Raw genomic sequence first — 19,005 nt, 5'->3', positions numbered from 1 at the left:
GGATGAAATTGCCTTGTTTAGCATTTATACTTTCTGGTTAAACACATTATTAAAAAAAAATTAAGTATTGCACTAGTAAAAGTACCAGTGAATGGAAAATACCCTGCAATTAGTGGCTCTTGCAGCCATCTAGTGTTGTTCCATAATATGTAAACAAACTTTTGTTTGAGCTTATTTTGTAGAATGTTACCTCAGCAATACAAATTTAAAAACCAAAAACATTGGTGGCACATGACAGTCTGGCTCCTAGGTACAAGCTCTAGCACTCTGGGGTTGTACTTCATTGTCAGGTTAAATGTCTGAGCTAAGACTGTAGATGGCATAATTGGAGTATCACAGGTCATTGTTCAGAGTTTAATTCTTAGTTTAATACTAAGAATTAAAGGCTTTTATTCTACTTACTTTTATCTGTATTGGTTTTATTAAAAGAAAGGCAAACAATTTCTGCTCTGGCTAATGCAGAAGTTGCCTGGCTGTAGTCCAGCATCCATACCTGCTTGTTGGTTGGTGACTTCTGAGCCCATTCATAAAGCCGTTGGTAAACTTGTCCATCATAACTGCCAAGTGCAGAATTCAGGCTCTTATCTGTGAAGTCAAAAGCATCCACTAGTGGAACAGCATCCTTCCTGAGGAGCAGACAAACGACATTCATGTTACTGAAGCAGGTATTGCTTTGTAAGGGAGGAAGATACATCAAAGGTAAACTTGAAAGTCAGCGGTCTAGGTTCCTCAGCCTAAAAAGGTTGTGCCAGTTTTCCCCCTTTCCTACACTGTGGGGAAAATCCTGCTTGTTTTGATTCCTCAGAGGCGTGTTCTACTAATGCCCTGAGTTGTCTGTACTGTTGAATGGGTATTTGCAGGGTCTTGTAATCACCTGGGGTCCATCCCTAATTTAGGGCTTAATCTCATGTCAGGTGTTTTCTCAGCAGACTCTGCCAGTTCTTGCGTTTGGTTTCTGTAATTTGTTTTGTTTTTCTTATGCTGTATGTGTTTGTTTTACAAAATGGAATAAGGTTGCTGCTAGATGGATGTGAAGTGCTTTACTGATCTCCAGCTTTCATCTACTCTTAAGTATTTCTGTTCCCTTATCATGGGGTGTCAAGGTCTTCTACTCTTTGTCTCTGTAAGAACAAAGCAACCCTGAACCTCACCAAGGGCCCATCTAGCCCAGGGACCAACCTAACAGCAGTCAGCAACAGATAGCTGGACTGCTGCCTAAGGACAAGTATGTAACAACAACATCATCTCCTAAGCAGGAGATGGTTTCTTTTTCCTTGTCCTGGGTGTAGGAAGTTGCGCTGGTCGTACTCTACACCTGAGGTACAGGGATGCAAAGCAGTTTGCTCAGATTTTGACATTTGCATCTACCAGTTCCATTTGAGGAAGGGTTGTTTGGGGGTTTGGGAAAGGCTGGGGTTTTGCTACAGACCGGGAAGTGTTTGTGTCCTTTCTACTAATTGTACATAACTGACTCTAATTACCCAGGTAAATGCCTGCTCTGTTCTGGAGTCCTGTTAACAAGGCATGGACTAACACAGTGAAGTTGTAATGAATTCCAGAAACAACAATGTGTTAGGCTTTTGAAAATGTTATGTTAAGCTTATAGCTTAATTTGAATTCTGCAATCAGTTCTGAAAATGCTTGCTGTTTGGCTCAGTCCTGTTCAGCTCTTGGTTATGGTGTATTCTTGTTTCTCTCCAGGTGGCTTAAGTAGTAGCATACATAGAGTAGCAACTCACTTCCCTGCACCGTAAGTTATTCTGTTCTTAACAAACTGCACTGAGTAGTGAAAGATGAACCCTTTGTCAAAAAGCCTTTATGACTGTTGTGGTTAGTTAAAACCTTAGCATGTTTCAGAATTCATGTAGTTAGTCATAAATGGTGTCGAGCAGATGCATCTGAACTAGCTGTAGGCAGGATTGTTTGGGTACCAGTTGCGACTCAGCCATAGCAACAGAGTAGGCTGTATTAGCTGTGGCTTAAGCAGATTTTGCAGTGTACAATCAGTTGCTGTGGCTGCCTCCTGCTAGAGCACTGACTACGTATTTTTCTGCTTTCGCTCTACTGCAAATGGTAGAAAATGTTCAGGATTTCTTTTACAAAGATTTACAAAAATTTACAAAGATTTCATGGTACAGAACTTTAATTTAGAGATTGCAGAGGAGCTGGACGCTTAGGTCTGTTTTGCTGTGAAAATGAGCTCTGTGTAGATGTTTCAATCAATTTCTAGTGCTGCCAGGCAATGGAAATAAAAACTGAATGAGGTGAATTGACTTTGGACATGTTGCCATAGGTACAGCAGCACCATTTTATAACTATCACAGGGACAAACTGAACAGCTGTGTATTTCCTCTCATGCTAGAGCAGCTCACCGAATGACAGCCAGGAGATCCAAGTATGATGCTGTGACCATGTCCATTTGAGCTCCAGATATGTATCCGTCATGCAAGAAGACCCCTGCATTCAAGAAGATCCCGTGTAATGCAAAGAGGTCACAAAGATGTTTCATAATCTGCTGGATGCCAGCCTTGGTGTCAAGTTTTTCCACAGTTTCTGCAAAGTTTTTCACTGCGATATAGTGGCAGTGAGCCTGGAAAACAAATGCAATCAACAGTGAATGCACCTCGAAACACTTTTAGTAGGCCAAGTGACTCAAACGTTCTTGCAAAGAATATAAACCCTTTTCGTTTCCCTGGCACTTTTCCAGTCTGTATTCTTTGTTTGCTGGTTGACCAGGCCTTTTGCATTCATGGCTTACAGCGAAGGTAGAGGGGAGAATTGGGGGTGAAAATGGTCAACACTGTGGTATTTGTAAACTCTAGAAAACTGCTTCAGAAATCATGGTAGTACTTTAAATACTTCTAATGAATACCCCAAAGAGTTTGTGTGATGGAAACACATCGGAACGTGCCTGTGTTTGACCCCTAGCAAGTGAATCTTGGTTTTATATCAACAGGAGAAAACTCTTGTTGAAGACCCCAAGCTGATTGTACATTGGGCTCAATGTCTGTAGTGCTTTAGCTCTAAAAACATCTGTTGTCACAGAAGAGCAATGAAACTTACCTCTCACTTTTGTGGTTTTAAGTAAACTGATAATTTCTGGGTCAGACACCAGTGGAGTGTCTAACTGCCAAGTTACAGAAATATTAGCTGAGGTCCAGGGCAAATGAAGCAGGCTGGCTCCACCTGTTTGTGGGGTCACTCTTGTTACATTGACATTACTGCGGGTGGTTGGTGGCGTTGGTATCTGCATGGGTTCACTCCCCCAGTGTACAGTTCTCCTCCTCGTTGTCGGTGTAAGCACGGCACACCTGTACTGCAGTTCTTCCTGACAGCACGGTCAAGCAGTGTGGAGGCCAGCATGGACTGCAGAACCTGCCTGAGAAGCTGGGTGTCTACTCAAGCAATTAACCTGTGTACAGCCTGCACTGAAGCTGCACCCAGTGTCTGAGCCACTCCGCTGAGAGCTGGCAGGTGTCAGTTCATGTAGCTGCTGTGCCAGTAGTGTGGGTGAGTCTCCAGGGAAGGTGTGGAATAAGTAGTAAATGAAGAAGTGCCCAGGAAGGCAGCAGGCTATCCAGGTTTTAAAGTTACGGGGAAACAAGGGTTTTGGATGAGGCCACACCTCAAATACTGTGTTCAATTTTGGGCCCCTCACTACCAGAAAGACATTGAGCTGCTGGAGTGTGTCCAGAGAAGGGCAATGAAGCTGATGAAGGGTCTGGAGAAGAGGAGGCTGAGGGGAGACCTTCTCGCTCTCTACAACTACCTGAGAGGAGGTTGTAGTGAGGTGGGTGTTGGTCATTTCTCCCAGGTCACTAGTGATAGGACAAGAGGAAACGGCTTCAAGCTGCATCAGAGGAGGCTTAGATTGGATATTAGGAAGAATTTCTTTACTGAGAGAATGGTCAGTCACTGGAACAGAGAGGTGGTAGAGTCGCCATCCCTGAAGGTATTTAAAAGATGTGCAGACGCGGCACTTCAGGGCATGTTTTAGGAGGCACGGTGGTGTTGGGTTGATGGTTGGACTTGATGATCCTAGAGGTCTTTTCCAACCCTAATGATTCTATGAGTCTATTTCTACTCCTTCTGTCTTTTTCTGCCTGGCCTATTCAGACAGGAAATTCTTCAGATCAGGAATTGCTTCTTAGTATGATTTTTCCACCATGCAGACCACAGCAGTGCCCTGGTCTTTGTGGTGTCTCTTAGATGCTAACAATAAACAGTGCTGAGACTTTAAGCTAATCATGCCACTTCTGTTGCATATTGTATCATAAAGACAAATGTCAAATAATCAGATAAATTTTGCTAACCTTTGCAGCCTGTGCCATCTGCACTGTGCACTGGTTCCACGCATCATGCTCTTTGACTCCAGACTTAATCAAGTCCAGTAGTTTAGCTGCTGTGCTGCTTACAAGTCTGGAAAATTGAAAAAGCATATTGTATATGAATATAGCAGCCCACATGCGCTCGTTTCATACTCAGACTCGTGTGTGATCATATGGCAAAATGGCATTTCTGATTTGAATTTATCTACGCTCAGTATGAGTGAACTTAGACTTTTGCAAAATATAAGTACAAACTGGGAGAAGCACCCAGACCACCCCGGTACTGAAGGATTTCTGCCTTCTTAGCTTCTATGGTAGTTTACTGGGGGATCTGCTGAGTTTTTCTTGGGTCCTCTGTGTGTAAGGAGAGCTTGCAGAACAAAATAAAGCAGTGATAATATTGGACTGATGTTACATTATGTTTCTACTTTTCTACACAAGGATCGAAATCCTGCTCCCCTTGACACTGAAGCTTTCAGAAGAATGGCTCTGTTTTTACACTGATTTGAATGACATCAGGGTTGTCTATCTGTTTACCTGGTTTTCCGAGATGACACTTATATGGCCCATAACTGTGTACATAATACTAACGAGATCACTCATTATACCATTTTTATTTGCGTTGAATAGTTGAATGTATAGTTGAAAGGCCACAGACAGAATGAGAGGCTCTCTGTTGGCTGTGGTGTTAATTGAAAACAAACATCAGTTTCAAAGGATGTGAAATTTTAACTTTCTCTATAAAATTGCACAGGGTCCAGTTGCCTAAGGGTTTTACTGGATGGCAACTCAGTGATGTGGTCTGGGATTTACTTGAATAGTGCCATCAGCTCAGTATAGAATATAGTTGTTAGTTACCATGTAGCTTAAAAACTTCTGATGTTTTGAATATGAAAGCTTCATATTGAACATTTGACATGGCTGTTAATCCTGTGTGAGTCTTTCCTTTTCTCTTTCAGGAGGAGATGGTGCCAGTTCTTGTATAGCTTATGTTATTTTACCTCCCTTTAAAGCAAGGAAGAAGCTGAGCTCTTTACACATTTTTATGTCAAAGAGAGAAACCCCATCTCTGATCCTCTGTACTGACCTGGTTGCCACGTGTTGATAGGCCTCGGTGTAAATATCTGGACGGAGAAAATCCAACTTGTTCTTGGCTGGACAATTCCCATGTTTCACTGCAGCCAGGTAAGTGACAGATGGTGGAACAGGCTGGCCAGTGCTGGCTATGCTGAAGCACTTAATCAGGAACCTGGGAAGAGGGTAACAGTCAGAGCAGGGTACGGCTGTGATCCCCACACAGCAAATGGTATGCAAGAAGAAAAGTGGGCTTGGGTGAGGAGCAGCAAGGTATGACCCATCCCATCAATGGACCAGAATGGACTTGAACAAGCAATGACCTTTAGTTTTGCGTGTTGTTCCCAATAACCTGATCTGTGACAGGTCTCAGGGGTAGCCTGTGTACCATATTTAACACTATGGCAATCTGTAGTGATGGATTTTTAGGAAGAAACTTGCTGTGGCTATTAGCAGTCTCAGCAGCAGGCTGATTAGATACATTATCAACTTTGCAGCCTGAGTCTTAATGCTCTGAGTCTTAATGGTGGTTTAGTCTCATCCTCTGTGGTCCCCAACACACAGTCACATTATGTTAACAAACATGAGACCGTTTCTTGGATCTAAACATGTGTCCAAGGAGCATTATTTTTTTTTTTTGGCACCTCTGCTATGACCTAGACTGACCAGGTCTGGAAGTAAAAGGTTATAGCATTTCTCTTGACCTTGCTATTGATCTTGCAAGATGAAGCGGTAATAAGTGCAGAAATGTCTGCATGCAAGCACAGAGGTACATGGTAGTACCTGTGTCCCTGGGAAGCACACTGGTTTTCTCCTTCTAGTAAAAACACATGTTATTAAAAGTTCAAGCAGCTGTGGTTTCTTTCTCCTGTATTTCATCTACTCTGGATAATCATTAGTCTGCGTGTTTGGAGGAAAGTGGTGTTCTTGGAGCATGACTCATCTGCTTTCAGTATTCAACAACTCTGCCTTCTCTGAATCAACCTCACTTTGCCAATACTGTGCTACATTGGTTGCTTAAAAAAATAAACCGCAAAACATGTATAGCAATGCTTTTGCTGTGCAACTAGACAAAGAGGAAAATGAGGTTTTGCAGAACAGCACCTGCCTACATCCCCAAACCAAAAATAGAAGAGACAATCCGATTCCCACACACCTCCATGCCTGTTAGACAGAAGACATGAACAGTTTATGTCCTGACTTGTATTTTTTTAGAGGGTGCTGTGAGAAAGGAGTAGCTGGTTTTACTGGTTTTGGAGAAGAAGTGGTAGGGGTTGAATAAATGAGGGGGCAGGCTTTTAGAGGAACAAATTTGAATTGTTACCTGGCAGTTTGCAGGAGCAAAATGGTGTTTTCCCCTTCATAAAGACAAGAGGCAATTATTTCAGTATACAAGTAAGGGAGTGCACTCAGTGAGGAATAACCATGTCCCCCACATGCCCGGAGGCAGATCTCCACTGCTGAAGTGCAGTACTGAGTAACCATGGCTTTAAAGCCCGAAGAAAATGCATGGAGCTGTTTAAACAAAAAAAAACAAACCAAAAACAACAACAACAAAAAAAGGCAGAGTGTTAATGGTGACAGTGTTCTAAAGCAATCCTCAGAATAAGTTTTCTTTTTTAATTTTGCACAATTTCTGGGCATGAAATCCCTGTCAGATCCTCCTTTCCATGCTGGTGTAGTACCCAGCTCCCTGAACCTGGCCTTTGATTTCTGCCTGGGATTCTGCACACCCTTGTGCTGGGCATGCTGTGGTCAGTTCATGCATTTTTGGGTTTCTCTCAACCAGCGGAGGCTTTGGCAGCACTGGTTCAGAGTGTGCTTTCATTTCAGGCTTCCAGTTGCAAAATCTCATGTTCTATCTAAAAAGTCACGGTTTTGGTTTTGGCTCAGAAGTGAATATTTGCACGTGCATTTGTAGATGGAGTTGTGAAATAACGCTTTGCACCACCAGCTACTTGGAACAAGGTTTTTATCAAATGGACGTGCTTGTCAAGGACTTCTCACTCTGCAATAGTTCCCAAAGTCAAAAATTTGGGGCAGTAAAGCGAATTTGTTTCTGACTGGTTGTGGACCTAGGACAAGCCATTTGATCTCTTAGTGCTTCCTCTTTCTCCAGTGACTAGTGGTGAGAGGAATGCTTGTCCAGTTTGCTAAAATACTTTGATATTCAGAGATGAGAAGTGCAGCCTAAGTGCAAACCAGCTGTACGAGTGAATCCTGCTGCAGCTCACCTCTGGCAGCATGTCGAAGTTCTTCCTCTGGATCTCTCTGTATGCCTTGTCAAATAGCTCCTGCAGGAAGTTGTTGAGGCAATGAAAGGCATAGGCTGCTGCCAACTGGGGCAGCAATTTCTCTTGCTGAGTCTGGTAGTCAAGGATTTTTGCTTCTTGTTCCCTGTTGGAAGACAGCTGATGAAGTAGGGAAAGCATAGACACAGGCATAGCTACTGTTAGTTTACATATTGCATAATGAAAAACAGCATTCTGCATTACCAAGAAGCAGTATGTAAACAGGACTAAGTTGATCTTGTGGCAGCAAAACTGCCCAGGTTGCTAAGCTGTTAGAGAAACAAGCCTGACTAGGAAAAAAATAATTTTTCTGATGTGGTAGTGAACCAGCCTAATGGAATAAAAAAGGCTGCAACATGTGATCAGTTGGTGTGGAGGGGGAACAGGGACTGCGTGAGAGGATGAAGCCTTCAAGGCTTCTTATGAGGAGCAGCTGAGGGAATTTGGGTTGTTTAGCCTGGAGAAAAGGAGACTTAGCAGACCTTATCGCTCTCTGTAACTGCCTGAAAGGAGGTTATAGCGAGGTGGGGTTGGTCGCTTCTCCCAGGTAACAAGCAATAGGACAAGAGGAGATGGCCTCAAGGTGCACCAGGGGAGGTTTAGATTGGACATTAGGAAAAAATTCTTCACCAGAAGCATTGTCAAGCTCTGGAACAGGCTGCCCAGGAAAGTGGTTGAGTCACCATCCCTGGAAGTATTTAAAAGACGTGTAGATGTGGCACTTAGGGACATGGTTTAGTGGTGGACTTGGCAGTGTTTGGTAAATGGTTGGACTTGATGATCCAGACAGTCTTTTCCAACCTAAAGGATTCTGAGATTCTATGACAGCGAGTTGTTAGGTGTTACAGGCGAGGTGGTGGCACTGCACCCTGAAAAACTTCTGCGTTTCAAACTGGATCTTGCAGCCCTGTGTGTAGATAGGTTCCTCTGAAAATATTTGAGCCTAAATTATTTTAAGCTTTCTGAGCTTATTTTGGATGTTCTTTACCACTTTTGCTGTGATTAGTACACTTAGGACTTCAAACAGTGCAATTGGTTGTTACAGTAGTTCAGCATGCTGTGCTCTCATGTTTGGTTTGCGTTTGAACCAAACCACGTTCTCATTAAAATCTTCTTGCTTTGGAAAGGAGATTTGAGTGGAAATTTTTAAAATCTATTCAAGTGAAAATATCTATTTAAAAATTACAGGGATTCTTACCAGACTAATAAAACTCCGTGTTGTAAAGTGTGGATATTGGAAATGTGGATGTTGGAAGGTATTTTAATGTTGCACCCACTATGGAATGCTATGGAATAAGAATTTAGTAACTTGTCCATTTTGTCTGGATTCTGCTCAGTTATGGGATTACATGGGAAGGCCAGTTAGAAGAAGAATAAATTGCCTGTGTGAACCACCAGATATTCAAACTATGAAACTTATCTTAGAAAGAACTGCAAACATTCCCTTGTACTTTGACTGAAGCTTGTTAATGTAAATATTGGGGAAGCATGTTTGTAATACCCTATCTGGGCCGGGAAATAAGCCAGTGATGTGCTGAAAGATAAGATGAAAAGTAGAAATACAGACTGGTTGGGGAACATGGTGTATGGTCCCCTTCCCACTGCTGCAGACTTGTGTGGCATTACCCAGGCTTCAACTTGGACTGCCGGCGAACCACAGAGTATCGGATGGCAATGGTACAAGCTTTCATTAGAGGTATCACAGCTCTGTCTGAAAGGAGGGCAATGCGCACTGTGGTCATTGTGAAATAATTAATCTTCTGTGACCCCTGTCTTACATAGGTGCCATCTGGTTGAACCTGGAGTAGAGAGAGGATGTTAGATGCCACCTTCAATACTAGGATGGTTTTGTATCTCTACAAATAAAATGGACATCGAAGTCCTTCACTGAATGCAAACCTAAATATTTTTACATATGATGGATGAAACATATCCATTTGAAGAGACAAATTCTTACTGCTTCTGGCTCAGATAGGTTCTGCCTGCCCCATGATCCCCGACCTCTGAATACAGAATTTCTGACACCGAGTTTCATTTAGGATTCAGGTAACTTCAGCCCTTGATAAAACCACAGAGGCTTGCAGACACTTCAGAGGAAGATTTTTGTGCAAAACGTAGGCACATCCCTGTCGTCTCTCTGGCTGTGCAGTGAGAGTCTGATGGGTGAGTCTGTGATGTGAGTCTGTACATACCATGCAAAACTTGTTCAGCATGTTCTCCCTGGGGATGCGCACATTCTGCAGCATGAGGTAGCCATTGTCAATGTGCTCAAAATTCATTTTGGGACCAATGTCTCCTGCAGTCACGCCTGCAGCGGGAGAAAACATGGCCTGCTTACTACCACTTGAACTTTTTGCTCCCCGTTTTGCGTCAGGCTGGGGATCACAAAGGAAAAGCATGTTCGGCTCTGCTTCTTCCCCAGCATGGGTGATCTTGCCTGAGGAATGAAACGGGCATTTGAATGCCTTATGGCAGTTTGTTTCCATGATTCATCTATTAACTGTGTTGGCTGGGGTCAGAACTGAGATGTTAATGCAGAGGTGGTCAGAGCAGCCCAGGCTTCTGGTTAAGAAGAAGGCTTGGTCTGGATATGCCTGAGGATACATTAAATCTTCCCTTAGATAAAAAGATTGGGGTTAATGAAAACTATGCCTTGGGTATCAGTGTTTGTCTGGTTTTGGCAGTTATAACTCTCTCTCCCTGGGCCCAATGTTTTAGAAAACATTTAAGTGCAAAATAGGCAGACCATCTGCACAGGTGCTGCGATGTCTGGGGTTGTTTACCTGGGCAGAGTGAATGGTTCTGGAGGCTGCGTATCTGCACAATGAAGGGATGCACACCGTAGCACTTGCTGTGGACGTACAGCTGAGCAAAGACCACTGCATGGGTTGCTGACCTTCCCACTGCAAGAAGAAAAACAGCCCCATTCCCTTAAGACAGGGTACAGCACAAACAATTTCACAATTAACAGCAGTCAGTTCTAATTGTGTGTCAGGTCTCGCTCACATAGGGGTCAGGGTAGCTATAGTGATCAGGTGATCCACAGATGCTGGAAGCTGGAGATATGCCTAAATCTGCATTCTGAGCCTGCTCTTGGAAGTTGCATCATCCTTCTGCCTCTATCACTGCCCATGAGGATTGGATGAACAGTTTGTATCAGCAGATGAGAAAAGATAAGTAGTTAAAGTTCACGCAATGCTGAGAGAGTGGGAAGTGTTGTGTCTGTTAGAATAACTCCAGCTATTTTCTGTGAAATACCTTCCTGAAGGGAGCCATGAATTTCATGAATCCTTTACGCTGAGACTGGCTGATGACTTGAGTCCTTTATGCTGATGACCTCCCTGCAGTTTTTGGTCATCTGAGTATTATTTACAAAGAGGAGAAAAATTCATTCCTGCAGAGGCAGTTTTCATGAGTGAAGCTCTCCAGCCCTGCCGTCCAAGGGCTTTTGACAGATGATGGCAGCCCCCTTCTGGCCTTTGGTTTCTTACTTGCCTCTCAATGTATGCATCTCTCAGTGAAGTGCTCTGGTAGCACCTGGGCCCTCAAACATGGAGCTTGAACAGGGTGGACTGAGTAAGGAGGCAAATGAGGAAAGCCAAAATATTATGTGTGGTACTTACTGTCTCCAGGCCACCACTTCATGGCAGAGATCTTTGGTGTGTTCAGTATAAACTCCTGCGTAGTGATATCAAAGACTGCTGTTGTTTCCAAACCCTGAATGTAAGTTCCTTTGGGAGGGAAAAAAAAAAAGTCTTCTGGTGTATCACAAGGATGGAGAGGGTGGCAGATCCCTGGAGGCTGGTATGGGTATTACCAGGGTTTTGTGGTTTATACTCCTGATGAGAACCGTGGGATGATGTTCCCAGTGACCCCACACCATTTCCTGCAAAGATATCTTGAGCCACATGGTACTTAGGCAAGCTGCCTGGTTCATGGTGACAGCCATCAACTTGGGCGAGCTGCCGGTCTGATACCCTCCACCGATGGTGACTGCCTGCTATCTAACTATGAGCTTTCACCCTCACTCTTGTTATCCTTTCCACATTGGCAAAAGAAAGCCAGTGCATCTCCAGCTTGTAGAGGAACGCTGAGGACATCAGCCTCTAACACGCAGGTGGTGTCTTCCCCTCCAGCCACCCCTGCCCCTATGAAGCGTGGGCAGCTTGAACCCCATAGAATCTGGGCCAGAACCTCTTGCCCTACAAAAACGCTGTGTTTTCTTTGCAGCCTTACCGTGCCCCAGTTCAGTCTGGGCGTAGCTTCCAATGAGCTTATACTGGCTGGCAAGAGGAATCCACTTGGCAATCTGTTCATTAGAGCCCAACACCGAAATACTTCTCATGAAGATGCGGTGAAGGAGAAATGCGACGTCTCCTGACAGTGCCCTGTGGAGAAGGCACAAGGGTTATTTTCACACAGATGAAGTTCCAGGGATGGGATGAATGAGGCAGTGACACTGCGGCAGTCACCAGACAGTACCGCCTGCTGCCTTTTGATTTCTGTATTGTCATACCTTACCCAATGTCCAGCATCAACACAGTATTGCAAGAAAAGTGCTCTTCCAAATTGCTTTTATTTCTTCTTTTATAACATAGTTTGTGTAAGTGTTGCTACCTCAAGCGGCCTGGCAGAGAAGGACTGGGGGTCCTGGTCCACAGCCAGCTGAACATGATCCAGCAGTGTGCCCAGGTGGCCAAGAAGGCCAACAGCATCCTGGTGTGTATCAGGAATAGCGTGGCCAGCAGGAGCAGGGAGGTGATTGTGCCCCTGTACTCAGCACTGGTGAGGCCGCACCTTGAATATTGTGTTCAGTTTTGGGCCCCTCACTACAAGAAGGACATTGAGGTGCTGGAGCGTGTCCAGAGAAGGGCAATGAAGCTGGTGAAGGGTCTGGAGAACAAGTCTTATGAGGAGCAGCTGAGGGAACTGGGGTTGTTTAGTCTGGAGAAGAAGAGGCTGAGGGGAGACCTTATCGCTCTTTACAACTACCTGAGAGGAGGTTGTAGTGAGGTGGGTGTTGGTCTCTTCTCCCAGGTCACTAGTGATAGGACAAGAGGAAACGGCTTCAAGCTGCATCAGAGGAGGCTTAGATTGGGTATTAGGAAGAATTTCTTTACTGAGAGAATGGTCAGTCACTGGAACAGAGAGGTGGTAGAGTCGCCATCCCTGGAGGTATTTAAAAGATGTGCAGACGCAGCACTTCAGGGCATGTTTTAGGAGGCACGGTGGTGTTGGGTTGATGGTTGGACTTGATGATCCTAGAGGTCTTTTCCAACCTTTATCACTCTATTATTATTTCACTTGCTTTTGGAGGAATTATCTGTTCTGAGTAGCAGATGCTGAGATCCTAAAAACACAGCCCAGCTCCAAAGCTCCTGTGGCTCTGATAGCTTGTGAGCCCTTTGTATCTTTATTTTACTTCACTGGATTTTTTTTTCCTGATTATTTAAGTCACATTTTAAGGCTAAACTTAAAAAACCCCCACCACTCTACCCTAAAGACCCCAAAGCCTGGCAATTCACTGTGGGGCACATTAGACTGAGTTACCTATGTAGGCATCTGAGGCCCGGATTTCCTGAACCTTCCCATTCCCATTCTGGGAAATACCTCAGTTTTTCGGTTTCTTGCTGTGCTATTCCCTGTGTGTTTGCTGTCAGTCACTGTCAGTGAACAATACTGGAGTTCATGGAAATTTGGCCTGACTTGGGATGTTGTTTTGTTTTTTTCTTGTGGAAAAATTCAAATGCATTCTTGTAACACCTGATTTATTTTCTGGTCAGGTCCTTTGCCATCACCAGCTGATAGGGCTGCATACATCCTAAAAAGCACTGTTCCAGAAACTGTGTATGGCAACTTGGATACAGTAATTCCCATGGTGCAAACCAGAAACTTATGTTTTAAGGGTGGGTGGTTTTTTTGTGTGTGTGAGAAATCCTAAGAAAATATGAGGAATATAATCCCTCTTCCTGGGATTCCTCAGAATATGGTTGAATCACCTCGCAGATAAAAGTACATGTCCTCTCACACCTAAAAATAAGTGGCTGTGCTGTTCTCAGTAGCTTTGTATGGCTGTTAGCACGTTGCTTTAGTGCAGTGCTCTAGTGAGCATCTTGTTCCAGATAGATACCTTTCATTTTTAACAAATGACTGCGCCCTTTCTTTTATGCTGGCCCTGAGAGAGAATCAGTCATGCTGAAAAAGTGGTGGTGGTGGTGGTGGAATATGAACAAAGACGTTAAAGGGAAATTGCTTTGATTAACAGAAAAAAGACTTAATAAACCCTTGGCAGCACATCTAGAAATAATGTTACTTTAACTGCAATTTTAAAAAGCTGGCTTTTAAATGTGTGCAAGGGATTCACTGTGTCTGGCACCAGGACTTTGTCAGTAAAAGCTTGGTGCTCACCTGGTGTTTCATCAGAAAAGAGCTGTCCTGCGAGGCAGGATGTGCGCTTAATCCAGCAGAACGTGGCAGCACAAGGCTGGCCCTGTCGAAGCGCTTGGCATCAGGGGGCCTGGTAAAAGCAAACCTAGGTGGGAGAGGTGGTTGAGTTTTTTCAGGTTTTTAAAACCTGCTGGGGTGTTTGGTTTTTTTTTTCTTTCTTCTGAGGGAGGAGTGGAGAGCTGCTTTGTATTGGGAATATAACTATCAGGTCCAAGAGCTCTTGATGGAAGATTTCCTGCTATATCAGTCCCACTTGCTGTAGGCTGTGAAGAGCTTAGCATAAAAAAATATAATCTTTCGTATGATGAACCATTGGGAAGTGACTTTGAATGTCCGTGGTGATTTGTAAGGTGCAGCCATTGCCCTTTCGAATGATGCTTTTGAACTTGCACCCTCTTACAGGTTATGTAACCCCAGCAAACTAACAGTGCGCACCGGGCAATAGCAAACCGGTCCTTTTATTTAGCAAAGGGAGAAAGAAGGAGGGGCAAGCAATTAAGATTAAAATCTGGAGCTCAACCCCATGCAAAGTGTTCAGAATATTTTTTTAAGGAAAGGATTGTGAAAAATATTTTATTCCATTTACCTACAAGCTAAGTTTCTTTTCTTCTTTTTTTTAATACAATATGGGTTTTCTAGATAGAGAAAATATAATTTTTAATTTACATGGAGGTCAGTAACAACTGAAACAGCACCACTTCCAATTCTGCTTATGCATTTAAGAATGTCTGAAGGGTGGTATGAGAGCTGTAGCACAAGTAAGGAGCTAGCTGAAGTAGAGATACCACATTGGGGATGTGAATTGCTGTGATCTATCACACTGTACCCATGTGCTGCTCTTTGAGAAGTTCCCTGCCGTGTATCATAATTTTCCTATTTCCTAAGTGTGCTGCTAAAGTAAAAACCTGCAGTGCGTTTGTTCCAAAACCTTATCTGTCAACTGTTGGCCTCTCCCAGCTTTTGCCAAAGATGATTCTTGTTGGCATACAAAACTTTCATAAAAAAAATGAGTTGTACATTAAAAAAAAAAGTAAAAATCACCTGTTAATGTACTTAAATTCAGGTCCGTTCTCAGTCCATCCCATCTCGTGCATCTTTTTCTGGAGATGAACAGCCTTTCTGACTGCTGTTTCATACCTCTCATTCTGGCTCTGGAAATACTGATTTTCTCTGCTAAATACAGGATCACACTGGATAGCTTCCACTGCAAAGCAACACAGAAGAGTTGGTTCTCCTGGGTCTGGGGAGGTGCAGGCAGTGCCTTGAGCCCTGTTTGGGAGGAGTGGGCAGGACTGGTGTTGTGGATAGCGATGCTGTGACTTGTTAGGGTGACTGCAGGCAGGTTTTATTTTGCCAGTGCTGGCTCTGATGGCTGCCATGTCTAATTCTGAAAAGTGTGGGTGGGTTTGGGGATGGAGGAGGGAGGGGAAGTGAGTGGGTCTGAGAGAGGGGTCTATTGAGTGGAAACAGTGACCTTGCAGGGTAAGGCACCATCCCTGGTCAGGGTGTTGGAGGTAACTTTGTGCCTCAGACAGAAAATGCCACAGATCCCTCTGTCTCTAGTTGCTGTTCGTGTGCTGTGATGGCAGCAAGAGCTGTGGTTAGCTGGGTTTTGCCCAGAGGATGGCTAACAGCCAGAGCTGCCGGGTGTCCCACCTCGCACCAGCGCTTTAGCTCGGGACTTTACCAGCCCTTCGCAGTGTTGTGAAGCAGCTTCAAGGTTTGCTCTTTCTGTGTCAGCCTGAATGCTCCTGCTGCTCCCTTTGGCCCTGAAACTGTTGAGTCCATTCACATTTAAGGTTTTACTGAACTCCAGTTACACCGTGACGCATGCAATCCCAGTGGACTGTGCCGTTTTCATTTGATAAGGGTATCATATGGGGGTAGTTACTGAAGCAAAAGCACTTTTTTTCCCCTCTGTTCCTTCTGAGCACACAGTCATTTTTCAGCACACCCATCACAAGTGAAAGCAGCTCAACCTGGCCGAGCCAACCCACACAAGGAATTCCCCACCCCGATGAGCCTGATGAGCCAGGGTTCATTGGCTGCGGTTCATGCATGGCATGCATTGCTGTGCAGCAGCGCTAGCCCCCATGTGCATCTGTGTCGCACAGAGATGCCCCCCCATGTGACCCTTGGTACTTGTATTCCAGTTTAACCAGTCTTGCCAGAGATACTGGGGATGGGAGCAAGGAAGGGGGAAAGCTTCAAGAGAGTGGGAGTGGCTGTGGCAGTTGTGTTGATTTACACTGACAGGGACTCCAACTCCACACTCCCACTTTTTTAAGAGTTGGATGATAGGCAAATACCTGGGAGCACAAAACCCACCATGTAAAGGAGGAGCAGAAACAGCAGGGATGTAGGCATGCTCTGTACCAGCCTGCAGCCAGGGCCCTCATAAGGCTCACTCACCCACTGCCCTCCGTAACCGAGTGTGCTCCGCACCGCCGTCCAGCCAGGCCGTGAGCTTTTCCACGCTGAAGGAGGCTGTTAGCCTCTCGCTGGTGAGGTCGGGATTCACGCTGCCATGGACTGAGCCCTGCAAGTACTTGCCGTTTTCCTGCAGAGCCATCCTGGAGGCTGAAATGCTCTGGGAGGGGATGGGGCACGTTAGGCGCTGACATCCCTTCAGTGGGTGGTTGATGAAGGTGTTGGGTGTGGTGAGAAGTGGTTTCAGCAGGTTGGCAGGGATGTTGTAACTGCGCAGGCAGCCTGGGGCATGGCTCCCTGCGCTGCAGGCATAGCTATTGCAGGGCACTGTGCTCAGTGAAAGAGGTGTAGGAATGTACTTTTTGTATATAAACAGGCACATTTCCATGTTAGTTTAAAAAACCCAAGCAAACGGGTGGCATGAATATTTAGGCACTGTCTTGTCCTCATTGCAATGATACAGACAATCAAAATTTAGGACACTTCTAAGAGCTCAAAATGCAGGTTTTATGAGGGTTTTTTTTTAAACACAAAATCTTTTTATTTCACCAGTATGTCCCCAGTATTTTATGAGAAGTTACTGTTGGAATATCCCACAGCTAGGTGTTAACGTTTAAGGGAGTTTCTGACCCTGGCCTGGGTGCTGCTGCTACTGCCTAGCCCACAGGCGCCTGCTAAGAAGCTCGTGGACCTGTGCTTGCAGGCACTGACAGCTCTGCCAATGCTGCTTCTGTCCTGCTTCCCATGGGGCTCAGATTTACCTTAACCGCTAATCCTGTAATTCCTATGTTAGCAGGGTTTCTCATAAGATACTAGTAAAAAAAATGTGATATGTGAAAAATAAAGCAGGTTTTTCCCTTGAAGAGGCTGCCTGCCTTCCTAAACTATTTTTGATACTATAAGAAATTTAAACTCTGAAAACTCATCCAAATATGTTCTTAATTCCTGCTTTTCTGATATTCAGAAAAGATATTCAAGGTGTCTTATTGTCCTGGGAGAGAGAAAAGCCTCAAAGCAGCATGCTGAGTACACAAGATTGGAGTAACCCAGACCTGCCCTTGAGCTGTCCCAGGAAGCGCCGGGCTCGCCGCTGGAGCAGCGGGACGCTTCAGCTGCCAGCTCCCTCTTCCGTGAGGCCGCGTATGAAAAAAATCCGCGTGTCTGTGCTACGTGCAAATGCAAAACCCCACGTACCTTGTTCCACGCGTCCTTCGGGGAGCTGTCTGGCTGCTGCCTACCTGCCCAGCCGGCGCCCCCGGCGTCCCTGCTGCAGGGACCTTGTCCCCAGGGCCAACAGAGCTTGACCAGGCCTGTGGGTGTTTCTGCATGTGTGCAGCGGCGTGCTGGAGCTGACCTCTGCCGGCAGTGGCCTGTGTGCCTGATAGGCATAAAATCCCACAGTTCCCAGTGTCAAAAGGACTGGAGCCTCTGCATTTAAAAGAAAAAAAAAGGCAATTTTTCTGATTTCACTTCTGCCTATTTGTGTGTTGCAGGCTGCACTTCCAGCTCTGTCACGAAAGTCACTCCCTGCCCCATCCCAGTTTTTTTTTTTTGGTTTTTTTTTGGTGGGGTGCTCAGAAGGGAGGAGAGCACCCCTCGGGCTCACCGCCACTTACCTGTGGATTTGACTTGCTCAAGGTTTTCCCGGCTCAGTTATGGCATTGCCCTCAGCCCTTCCTGCAGTTTGGGGTGCAAGCCAGGAGACGGCGGATGTGCCTCACAGGCTGGGTTGTGCCAGGGGGTGGAGGGAGGTTGCCACAGGGTGTGCTGCTTTCATCTCCGGTGATCCTGAATCTGTCCCCGCTGCAGTCTGTCCTGGTGTCTAGTGGGCAGGAACTGGTGATTCACACCCCCCCGGCTATATCAGTAGGAGCCTGATGGGAGAGGAGTCCCTCCTGCCCACAGTTCATCGATGAGTCTGTGCTGCTGCTTCAGACCTGCTTGTCTTTCACTGGAGACTGCTTTGTCAGGGAAGGAGGTGAAACAGGTGGGATTCATCATACCGTAGAGTTGCTTTAACATGGGAAGTTAAACAAAGGATGGGAAATCACAGAATCCCAGTTTGGAAGGGACCTCAGGGATCATCTAGTCCAACCTTTCTAGGAAGAGCGCAGTCTAGACAAGATGGCCCAGCACCCTCTCCAGATGACTCTTGAAAGTGTCCAATGTGGCTGAGTCAACCACTTCCCTGGGGAGATTATTCCAATGGTTGACTGTCCTCACTGTGAAAAATTTTCCTCTTGTGTCCAATCAGAATCTCCCCAAGAGCAACTTGTGTCCATTCCCCCTTGTCTTCTCCATGTGACTCCACGTAAAAAGGGAGCCTCCATCTTCTTTGTAGCTACCCCTTAAGTACTGGTACACAGTGATGAGATCCCCTCTGAGCCTCCTTTTCTCAAGGCTGAACAAACCAGTTCTCCCAGCCTATCCTCATA

The 19,005-nt window shown here is 45.1% G+C and overlaps 1 protein-coding gene across 2 annotated transcripts in view; it reads right to left on the bottom strand.

Moving 5' to 3' along the window:
- ACOX2 (acyl-CoA oxidase 2) overlaps positions 1–17,974 on the bottom strand; it is a 19,357-nt gene extending 1,383 nt beyond the window's left edge. Inside the window, exons 1-14 of one of the 2 annotated variants that reach the window (XM_064453607.1) lie at positions 17,765–17,974; positions 16,553–16,730; positions 15,182–15,344; positions 11,930–12,081; positions 11,317–11,424; positions 10,477–10,596; positions 9,886–10,001; positions 9,320–9,492; positions 7,637–7,799; positions 6,727–6,917; positions 5,416–5,577; positions 4,314–4,419; positions 2,373–2,590; positions 494–626 (exon numbers count right to left, since the gene is read on the bottom strand). In XM_064453607.1, coding sequence (XP_064309677.1) covers positions 494–626; positions 2,373–2,590; positions 4,314–4,419; positions 5,416–5,577; positions 6,727–6,917; positions 7,637–7,799; positions 9,320–9,492; positions 9,886–10,001; positions 10,477–10,596; positions 11,317–11,424; positions 11,930–12,081; positions 15,182–15,344; positions 16,553–16,730; positions 17,765–17,959 — 2,178 coding nt within the window. In that variant the 5' untranslated portion in view covers positions 17,960–17,974. Of the gene's footprint in view, positions 1–493; positions 627–2,372; positions 2,591–4,313; positions 4,420–5,415; positions 5,578–6,726; positions 6,918–7,636; positions 7,800–9,319; positions 9,493–9,885; positions 10,002–10,476; positions 10,597–11,316; positions 11,425–11,929; positions 12,082–15,181; positions 15,345–16,552; positions 16,885–17,764 lie in introns of both variants that reach the window. The other variant, XM_064453606.1, reaches the window with a different exon arrangement.
- Positions 17,975–19,005: the final 1,031 nt, after the last annotated feature.

The sequence above is a fragment of the Phalacrocorax carbo genome, chromosome 6 (genome assembly GCF_963921805.1).
Source record: "Phalacrocorax carbo chromosome 6, bPhaCar2.1, whole genome shotgun sequence".
Lineage (NCBI taxonomy): Eukaryota > Metazoa > Chordata > Aves > Suliformes > Phalacrocoracidae > Phalacrocorax > Phalacrocorax carbo.
This window is presented reverse-complemented; position numbering and strand designations above follow the sequence as displayed.